Raw genomic sequence first — 10,126 nt, 5'->3', positions numbered from 1 at the left:
CAGGTGCCTGTGTGCATCAGGAAACCAACTCATGGCTATCTCTGGTTTTAGCCCCACCCCCTTCCTCCCCACTGGAATGCTCCAAAGGGAAGTGGGGCTGGTTTTATAAGGAAAGGGGATGAGCTTGAAGGCCCTCTCCACCAAACCTGGAAGAGAAGGATTGCAAAAGTGCCAGCAAGGCAAGCCAACAAGGAGGCTTGGGTCTTGGGCAGGGAGTACCCTGGGTGGACCCTTAAGCCCAGGAGGCTGAGGGGTTGTTGCACCCAGAATGGGGGTTCTGGTTCTGCCAATGGGGTAGAGGACCCTGGTGAAGGGAGCCAAGCCCCATTTCCTGCCCCAGTTTCACCTCTTTGTTGTCTTTCCCTCCTCTTTCTTCCTCCTCACTCGCAATAAAAACATAATTACGGGCTTTATAAAAAAAAAAAAAAAAAAAGGCAAATTATGGTGACATGCTTTAATTATCTGCCGAGCAATGGCGGGCTGAATTACACAGGCAGGGCCTTGGAGGTTACCTAAAAATAAAGCAAGAAGCCTCATTAAATGCTAATTGCTGCTTTTGCCAACCAAAGTGAGATCTGGGCACCATGTGCCATACAGTGCCAGGCTGTCTGCAGGGAGGTCCGAGCCCTGGGAATCTCAGAGTGCCAGGGCCAAGCCCGGCTGGGCAACCAGGGCAGCACAGGGCAGGTGGTGGGGGCAGAGAGAAACTCTAGATGCCAGGGAGAGCGTCCCAGAATCCCCTGGACATTGAGTGGGGAGATGGAAAACCCAGGCTGCGAGGAGGAAGCCTCAGGCCTCAGTGAGAACATCTAAAAGCAAGGGCCCACGGCCTGTCCTCTGGCTAGAGAGGAGCCACAGCTTTCCGGAGGCTCAGCATCTTTCTGTGAGCTCCCAAGGGCCCCTCCCTGGACCTGGAGGCCAAGATGGCACAGGGGCGGGGGCCAGGGGACACCTGGCACAGTGCTAACAGGTCACTTTCTGGTCCCCTTTGCCTCTGCCTCTGGGGCCTGAGAAGGCAGGATGGAAAAGCAGATGTTGAGACATTGGAACTCCCCAGCAGAGCTGAAAAAGACCCAAGCCTGTATCTTGCCTCTCAGGCCAAGTCCCCAGGGACCTGGGAGTTTCACAGAGGTGACCTGTGTGCCCTGCTGACTGGATAGCTTTGTGGCCTCCTGCCCAGGGCTGGTAGCAACCTAATCTTGGCTTTGAGCCCCAAAAGCTCTTGAGTGGCGGACGTCCCCTCTTGGCTACAGAAACCCCAAGGTCCAACACCACATTGGTCTCATTCAATACTGTGCACCTGGGGCCTGGCCTATAGTAGGTACTTAAACCTGTTGGATATACATGGTTAAGAAGGGGTCTGACGGGCTGGCCAATCCATCTCATTTTTCCAGGACTTTCTTGGTTTTAGCACTGAAGGTCTGACATCCCAGGAACTCTGCCACCCGACCCCAAAACCCCAGTCCCAATACCCCTAGGCCTGAACACCACCTCCACCCACCACCACCACCTCCTCCCACTCACTGCTCTCCACCCCTGACACATTGCAACCACACCTGTTGGCTTTTCCACACACCATTAGTTTTAGGCAGTGGTTCTCCAACTTAGCCTTGCATTGCAGGGACCTGGAAGGCCTACAGAGCAGACGTCCGGACATTGCCCCCAGAGCTTCTGGTTCAGCAGGTCTGAGGTGGGGCCCATAATTTGCTTTTCTAGCAAGTTCCCAGGGATGCCGATGCTGATTTAAAGGAACAGTTGTGGTGCTGGAAGAGCTTGAAAACCACTGATGTCCCTGGCCCACTGCACTGCATAGCCCATACCTGGGGAGCTGGTAAAAATGTCTTCTCACCGACACCCCCCCTTACAGAGGAGGAGACTGCAGTCCTGGGGACCACCACTCCTGGTACCTCTAGGCCTCTCCCTAGGAGCTTGGGGAGACCCCATCACCCCTCTTATAGAGCAAAGGTCTCTGGGGGCCACCAGGTGAACCAGGTACACTGCAAACCCACCCCCCATCTTATTGAAGTGTAAAATTATTAAGGTATGACTTATCCGTTCCACTCTCCGGGGTGTCCACTATGAGCCTGGTAAGTTAATAGCATGGCATAGGGAGCAATGGGGAGCAGCCATGGGTCTTCCCCACTCATGCGCAGGCTCACCTGGCTGCAGGATCCCAGCCCAGGCTTCTAGGTGAAGGCGTGGCACCCGCCCTCCCACACTGCTGCAGTTGGTCTGACTCCCAGAAGTCCCGGGGAAACTGGTCCCTCCCCTCCACCTCACACCCACAGAGCCTACACACCTCTCCTTCCTTCCCCGCAATGTAGCTGCTTGGAATTCACACCCCACCCGAGGCTTCCCCACTTAACCCACCCTATTCTCATAAGGATGTTACTTTGGGATATCCAGCATTTCTAGGCTATAGAAATATGCTGGGGCTGTGTCTCCCCCATTGGACTGGAAGCTCCCTGAGGGAGAGGCTGTGATTCTTCTCTCAGAAAGGGCAGTCCCTACAGGTGGGGCTGTGTCTCATCTGACTGGTACCCCTGTGAAGGCAGGGCCTGGGTGCCTCCTCCCCACCTGCCCTTCTTAGAGTTCGGGGCAGGCTGGACCACGCCAAGCCTCAGGAATGTCTGATGGGTCTAAAGGCCACTAGGAGCCTCCCCTGATTCTGGGGGCTGAGGGGAGCGGAGGGGGCAGTACGCCCCTTGAAAAGAAGGTGATTCTCCCCCACCACATGGGGGCGTGTGCACACACACACGTGCATGTGCGCGCACGCACACACACGTGCTCACACACACGTGCTCACACACATGGCCTGGGAGCTTCTGGCAAACACTCTTGGTCTGACAACCTAGTTTTGTCTGATTAGGCTAGAGCACTGGGGTGCTCTCTTCTGGGGTGCAGTCTTAGGAACTGTCCTGCAAAAGCAAGACAATGAGTGAGAAACTCCCTTTTCCCCCTCCTTTCCTTACAAACACTTACGAGCATAGGGTAGATGCTCTCCACCTATGCACAGTCTCACAGACCCTCCAGGGGACCTGATTTCCTGAACAGAGGTGTGGGTGACACCCATCGTCTCCCAGTAGTAAGATGGATTCACCCATGGGGTGCTACCCGTGGCACAATTCTATGCACCAGCCTTATCTCCACCCACACCTCCCACACCCAGTCCCAGCCTGGCTCTCCCCCACCCAGGGCCCTCCAGACCCTTGACCTCCCAGCCCCGCACTTCAGTCAGCTGGCCAGGAAGGGAGGGGGCGTGGGGTCCCAGGGGGGGCCCAGGAAGGTGCGGCTCAGGAAGCCTGGGCTTCAGCTGCTGCCTGTGGCCTCATTGTGTCACCAGCTCTGTAATTTACCCCTGGCAGGGCCCAGCCCCTCAAATGCTTCCCGCTCCCCACCTCCCAACCCGCAGAGGAAACCAGCTGCTGAGAACACACACTCACACACCTGCCGCTGGCCAGTGGCTGACATCCTCACGAAGTGGGTGCTCTGTGTCCCACCCCCAGCTTGGGTCTAAGCAGATAGTCTTCACGACAGACACACAGCATACTAGCACCTGTAACCTGGAGACAGGACAGGCAGGAGGGGAGGGCTGTGGGGCCTGGGAGCCCTGGAAGCCAGTTTCTCAAGAGAGGTTCCAGGCTGGAAAGAGGAGAGGTTTGGAGTACGGGGTGGGGGGCAGAGTCCCAGTGTGAGGAATGTGAGGCAGGGGAGAGGCAAGGCAGAAACGGTACCACCTTAGGGGCTGCAGGGCAGGAGACAGGAATAGAACATGCTCCTTCCTTAGGGGACCACCAGGGGCTGATTTCTGGAATCTGCTGTGAAGTCCTGGTCCCTCCCTGCCCAGGGCTGCCCTGTGCTCCCACTCCATGCCAGCCCCAGAGATAGCTTCTAACCACCCTAGAGCCCTCGGTCTCCATCATTGCCCATTTTCTCCTTGCTTCCAATTCCAGGCTCTCCCGCTGCAGGTTGAGACAGGGGTCCCCCTGCAGGACCCTCAGCAGCTGTGGAGGCAGGGTGCAAAACCATGTGTTTATTTTTATTAGAAATGTTCTCGGTATAAAAACAGTCATGCGCTACACATTGTCATCAATAACCATCACCAAACACCCAGGCACTGAACTCCGTGTCATCGGCAGGAGGGGCAGGCGGGGGGCAGGCGGGGGCAGGACACGCGGCAGACGGGCAGGGGGCAGGCGGGCAGGCTGCGGGCCACAGGGACACACACAGAGGCCACCGGGAGGATGCGGCACTTGGCAACACTCTTGAGATTGGTTTTTGTTTTGGCTTTTTTTGCGTTTTGGATTTTTTTTTCTTTTTCTATTTTGCGACATGTAAGATTTGGTGAATGGGGGTGATAGTGGCAGGGAGAAAGCAAGGGCTGGATGTAATGAAGGTGAGGAGGGGGCTGAGGACTGGAAAGAAACCTGCACGGGAGACCCAGGGGAGCACAAGAGAAAAAAACTGGAAAGACCTGGAGACGGAGGATGCAGGAGGAAGAGGGGGCAGAGGCAGAAAGAAAGCAGCTAGGGAAAAGCAGAGCACACAGACAGGTGCAGACGCAGAAAAGGCAGTGGTAAAATAAAGACAGGGATGGAAACAGACTGGGACAGTCACCAGTGCGACAGCAGAGACGAAGGGAGAGAGAAAACCAGCTCTGGGGCCCACGCAGCCTGAGCCCCTGTCATTTGGGGGCTGGGAGGGGCCATGGTCCAAGATGCAGGCTCTTGGGGTGGCCTGCAGCCGGCCCAGCCTCTTGTCCTCCTCCTGTCACCTGCCCGGCTTGCCCAGGCTGCCCAGCAGTGACTGCCGGGGGCTCTGCTGTCCTCAGCACCAAGCCGCGTCCGTGGGCATCCACGGGCAGGCAAGACATCAGCTGGGCCCCTGGGAGTGGCCCTGGCCCAACGCGTCAGCCACAAGTGTCTCAGGTCCTCCTCCTCTTGTTCGGCTCTGGTGGCCTAGCTAGATTGCATGGTTGGTGTAGGTGACGTAGGTCTGTTTGGTGGCCAGTGCTGGAAGGAGAGAGACCGGGGTACCCAGACATCAGGGGCAGGCTTTTTCAAACCCCCCTTCTGCACAGTCACTGCCCTGCCCACAGCATCAGGTCCAGACCCCTGAACCAAGCTGTTGACATCCCCCAAACTGAATGGTGGCCCCACCCCACCCATCCCATTGCTTCCCCACTTCCCTTCCCCTACTCTGCACTCCCCCCACCGCAACTAGTGCCTCATCCCCCCAACCACACCCCCACCAAATTCCCCCGCTCCCTGAACCCATCCCCTGTCTGAACATCCTTCCCACCTCCACACCTTCGCTGAAGCTAGGCTGCTTCCCTGGAGGGCCCTGCCCTCCTCACTCTGTCGTTTTAGTTAGGATCCCTCCTTTGATGGGCCCTCCCCCCCCAACCCACTGCTCTGGGAGGGTCCCCCGACACCCTGCCCCCACCAAAGTCCCCGCCACCTCCCGACTCCACCACACTTGAGGAGAATCATTTTTATTTGTGATATTAATTATATATAGCCTTAAAGTATTATCAACAGAAGGATTTCAGGTCCACAGCACACATTCTTGGAAGAGCACATGCGAAAAACAGACATTAGACAGAGCCTGGCAGCCTAGGGGATGGGAGTGGAGAGCCGGGACAGAGAGAATGAATGATGGAACCAGTGGCTGGGCCCTGCCACTCGAGGCTAGACACTGACTAGCTGACCAAGGAGGCCCCTCCGACTGACTCAGCCCCAGTCCCTCACTCAAGGAAGATGGAAGACCTCCAGGTCCCATCAGGCCTCAGTATGGCTACCCTTCTCATTTCTAGGTGTCCCTGTCTCACCCCAGCCTTGAGTCTCCCTTATCTGCACCCTGAGCAAGGGCCAGCCACCACCAGGACCTGGCCTCTGTGTCTGGGTACCCTCATTTCCCAGTCTCAGCCCCTTGTGGGCCCCCCCCACCCACCCAGCTGGGTGACAGTCTCTTTCCAGCATGAACCTCCCCTCCCTCCACCCAGGTGGGGTTCAAACCTCATGGCAGCCTAGTGACAAAGCCAGATAAGGGCCACCCTCCTGCGACAAATGAGGCACTGAGGCCAGTTGGGTGAGGAGCCTGGCCAGGCCCTTAGTTTTGTCCTGTCAGGATCCAGGGTCTCCCTGCATGGCTGGGGACAGCTCAGTGATGAGTCATGAAGGTCAGAATTGCTGCGTGGGGTGGGAGCTAAGTGCTGGTGCGTGGAGGCAGCCGGACAGGAGACAGTTATGGTGCCCTAGTGCGCAAAGCTGGCCTAACACTCCATCAGGGGCCTCTCCACCCAGAAAAGGACCGTCCCTGCCAGCCTCACCCAGGGCGTCCAGCCCGGAATGGAGGACACAGAGGGGGAGCAGTGTGGCTGGACTCTCTGATCCTCTACCCCATGTGCTGGGCCCACAACTGCTGAGTTAAGACCATACTTCCCACACTCCCTGCTGGATGACATTCCTGCTAATGACGTGGGAGTGGAAGGGCTGTGTGTCATTTGATTTGCATGTCATTTGATTAAAACTGTTTCTCCCATACTTCCCCTCTTATGCCTTTCGGGGGCAGAGCAGTCACTGAGAGGGATCAGCCTCAGCACAACCTTTCTGGGAGCCGCTAGAAGAGACCCAGGTCCCCAGGCCTGCCCACCCACTACACCAGCATAGCCAGAAGCCCACCGACATAGGCAGGATTTCTGGGTCCCACTCCCAGAGGGTCCATCAAGTGTGACCAGAAGCGAACTTGTGGGGGGTGGGGCAAGCAGGGGGTACCTCGTAGGACCAGCGGGGCAACATGAGGTGTGGAACACAGGGGAGCTAAAGGAAGAACTTTCTCCTGAGTGGAGAGGGTGGCCTTATACAGTAGTTCAGCTGCCTGTCAGCTGAAATACGCAAACAGAACATGGACAATCACTTGGCTGGGCTGCAGCCAGGAAGCTGCAAGTCTCAGGTTCCCCCCGGACAGGTGGCAGGAGGAAACGGGGCCATGACTTCAGAAGGAGGCTTACAAAGCATGCCAAGACTTGCCACCTTCATTTCTAAAATGACCCGTCTGCCTCCAGGGTGCTGGTGACCACGAGAGAAGGACCATGGACAGGGCAGTTTTGAGGGAACAGCATCCAGGAGGGTCCTGGGCTGGACAGACTTGGGCAAAGGAGCCCAGACACAAAGGCAGAGGTGCTGAAAGGGGGGCAGGGGCGCTGTGCAGATCAGAACTCTGGGGACAGGAGTCTCTGACCCCCTCCCTCTGTGACCTCCGGCAGCTCCTCCCTCGCCCTCCTAGGCCCCACCTGTAACACAAAAGAGCTCAGTGGCCCTTTGGCCCAGACTTCTTTCTCTGCGGGCCTCCCCCGGCCCCACTCTCCACCCCACTCTCTCCAGCACGATCAGAAAAAGAGGCAGCGGCTGAATCAGTTCCCCGGGGCTCCATCACCCCCTGGGTGAACTGATAAAATGGAGTCTCCAAACCTGCAAACTCGCCAGCAGCCTGGCTCAGAGGTGAAGGAAAACAGCAGTAGGGGCAGCCAAACCTCCACCAGCTGTAGGGAAACAGGCCCCTGGAGCCAGGGGCACCCACGCAGGCAGAAGGAGGAAAATGGCAGGGAGGTTAGGGACAGTTGGGCCCTGCCGTCCCTCTAAGAACAGAGCTGTTTCCAATAGAAAATTCAGTCCTTGGGTTCCAGAACCTGGAAGTGCATTCAGCCCTCAGCTACAAGCCAGGGGCCCCAGAGTCCTTCAGCGCAGCTTCGGTCTCACCATCTGGAAAATGGGAGCAGTGAGTCTGCCCGCCCGCCCCTCCCACCGGGAGCTAACTGTGAGACTCTCCCACTGTGGCTGGGAGCCAGGAGGCTTCGGGTCCGGTCCTGCCCTCCCCAGTACAGTGGGTCGCAGCACCTGCCAAGCAGCCCTTCCGACAAATTGAACCTCTCAGCACCTCAATTTTCTCATCTGTACATTGGGTGGCTCTCAGCCACAAGGTGGAGGGAACCCTGCAAAGTGGTGGGCAAAGGGGCAGGGCTGAAATAACTAGAGCAATGAGGACAGGATGAGGACAGTGATGCTCCAGAGGCATCCTCAACCCGAAGGGAGGGACACAGAGCAGGAGCCAAGGGCCCCAAACCTATGCCTTGCCCGTGACAGACCCTTGCTGTTTTTCAAGCCCTGCCACCTGAGATAATAATTAGCTGGGTGGTGGCAAGCAAGAGCTGACAGCCCCCATTTGTCGCCCTGTGTCTCTGTGCCCAATCTGCCCACAATCAGGCCCCTGAATTATTTATTCTGTTGTTTGTGTAAAGATACGTGGCCTCCCAGTGACAGAGTGAAAAATGGCCCTGCTGCACAGGAGTGACATCTCTCCACTCTCCCTGCTCATACCCCCTCACTCTGGCATCCCCAGAATTAATCACCGGGCTCCCACCCAGCACCCCCATAGCTCCTGCTATCGCCAAGCTAAGGGACAGTGGTGACGAAGGGTCCTGGCCTCTGGCTCCCACAGGTGGGCGGAGGGAGCAAACAGCTCTCGTCCTTCCCTTGCAGGAAGGTTCCCTTGCTGGGAACCCTGCGTTTCCCTTCCCTGGGCCTCCATTCCCCTCCTTGTCTGGTGGGGGGTGGGGTGGGAAGGGGTGGGAATTCTACCCTGTCCCCATGGGACCAACCTCAACAGAGACAGAAGATGCCATGTCAGTAAGGAGCCATCAAAGCTGTCTGGGAAGGCCCTGCCCTCTGGTTCCCTCTGGCCAGTGACAGCACCATGAGGGTCACACTTTGGGGTTAGGGTGTTATCTCCAGTTAAATGCCCATGGTCCCTGGAGGGCTCATGCCCCATTCAGACGAGCCCTGGAGCAGAGCTCATTTAACACACCTGCCTGCAACAGGGAAGTAGGGCCTGGAGGGTGGAACCTGGGACAGGTAAGTCTCCATGGGAAGGAGGAAAACTGAAGGCAGGAGTGTGGGGTGGGGAGCAAGGAGGGGCCCCTGCTCAGGACAGAAGGGTCTGGTGAGGGGCTGCATTTGGGGTTTCTGCAAATCTAGACACAAAAGGCCAGAGGTGGGGCATCCTGGGAGGACAAGGCCCCTTCCCATCTCAGAGCGGAGACCCCAGGGGGCCCCTGAAGGGAGTCCTAGGGCTGTAGGTCCAAGGGGAGCTCTGGGAGGATTGGAACCAGAGGTCATCTGGCAGAAGATGGGGGCAAGGGGGCAACACATGGTCTTCAGCATGTCAAAGAAGGAGGCATGTCAAAAGCCTCCTGTTCTGCACAGAGAATGGGGCCCCAGAGATAGGAAGACCATGTGAAGTTGGGGTCAAAGGAAAGACACTGGGGCCAGCGAGCCACCGACTTGCGGTGTGACCTCAGGAGAGTCACTCACCCTCTCTGGGCCTCAGCTGGGGATCAAACCTCTAGCCCCACCCCAGCCTCACAGGACTGTTGTGAAGAGCACTCAACAGAGCAGAGGGCTCTGGGAGGGAAAAATCCTGTCTGGATGTAGGAAGAGACTTCCCTTCTTTACACAGATGGCTGTCTCTCAACACGTGGGAGCCATGATGAGAAAGGGAGGGAAGATGTTTCCCCAGGGCCACGAGGTGGGGGAGCCTGTGAGAGGTGCTGCCCCAGCCAAAACAAACAAAGGAGGCTAGGTCTCCTGGTCTCCTGGCCTCCTTGTCAGTGACACAGGGCCTCCTCTTAGAGCCTGCACTCCAGACACTCCTGTAGTCTAGCCCATAATCCTCCTGCTGCCATCAACAATGTCCATTTCTGGCCTTTCCCCCAGGATGAGAGGGAAGCAGCTGAGTACTAACTCCCAGGTCCCACCAGGACTGAGTCTCCCCAGAGGGAGGGGCTCTTCTTCTCCTTCCCCACCAGTGGGAGGCCCCCCACCCAGGACTTTCAGAGAGCAGGGGAGGCAGAAGCTGCCACATAAACTATTTGGACACTTGCACGATATCCAGGGAGGGAGCCAAGGTCTCAGTGAGCAGGGTTGACCACGGCTACCCCTTCGTCTCACCCCCGCCAACCACTGGAGCAGCTAGAGTGGAGGCCCACCCCACAGGTGGGAGACCCCATGGCTCACCCCAGGGCAGAGGCCTCCATCTCCAAGGAAGCAATAGGGACATCACCGTGAAG

At 57.4% G+C, this 10,126-nt stretch overlaps 1 protein-coding gene across 3 annotated transcripts in view; it reads right to left on the bottom strand.

Annotated features, from left to right (window-relative positions):
* Positions 1–4,018: 4,018 nt before the first annotated feature.
* Positions 4,019–10,126, bottom strand: part of GRM4 (glutamate metabotropic receptor 4) — a 116,773-nt gene continuing 110,665 nt past the window's right edge. For all 3 annotated transcript variants that reach the window (XM_059178602.1, XM_059178603.1, XM_059178604.1), the window contains one exon: positions 4,019–5,012. In XM_059178602.1, the coding sequence (XP_059034585.1) occupies positions 4,963–5,012 (50 nt within the window). In that variant the 3' untranslated portion in view covers positions 4,019–4,962. The remainder of the gene's footprint in view (positions 5,013–10,126) is intronic.

The sequence above is a fragment of the Mustela lutreola genome, chromosome 6 (genome assembly GCF_030435805.1).
Source record: "Mustela lutreola isolate mMusLut2 chromosome 6, mMusLut2.pri, whole genome shotgun sequence".
NCBI classification, from domain to species: Eukaryota; Metazoa; Chordata; class Mammalia; order Carnivora; family Mustelidae; genus Mustela; species Mustela lutreola.
This window is presented reverse-complemented; position numbering and strand designations above follow the sequence as displayed.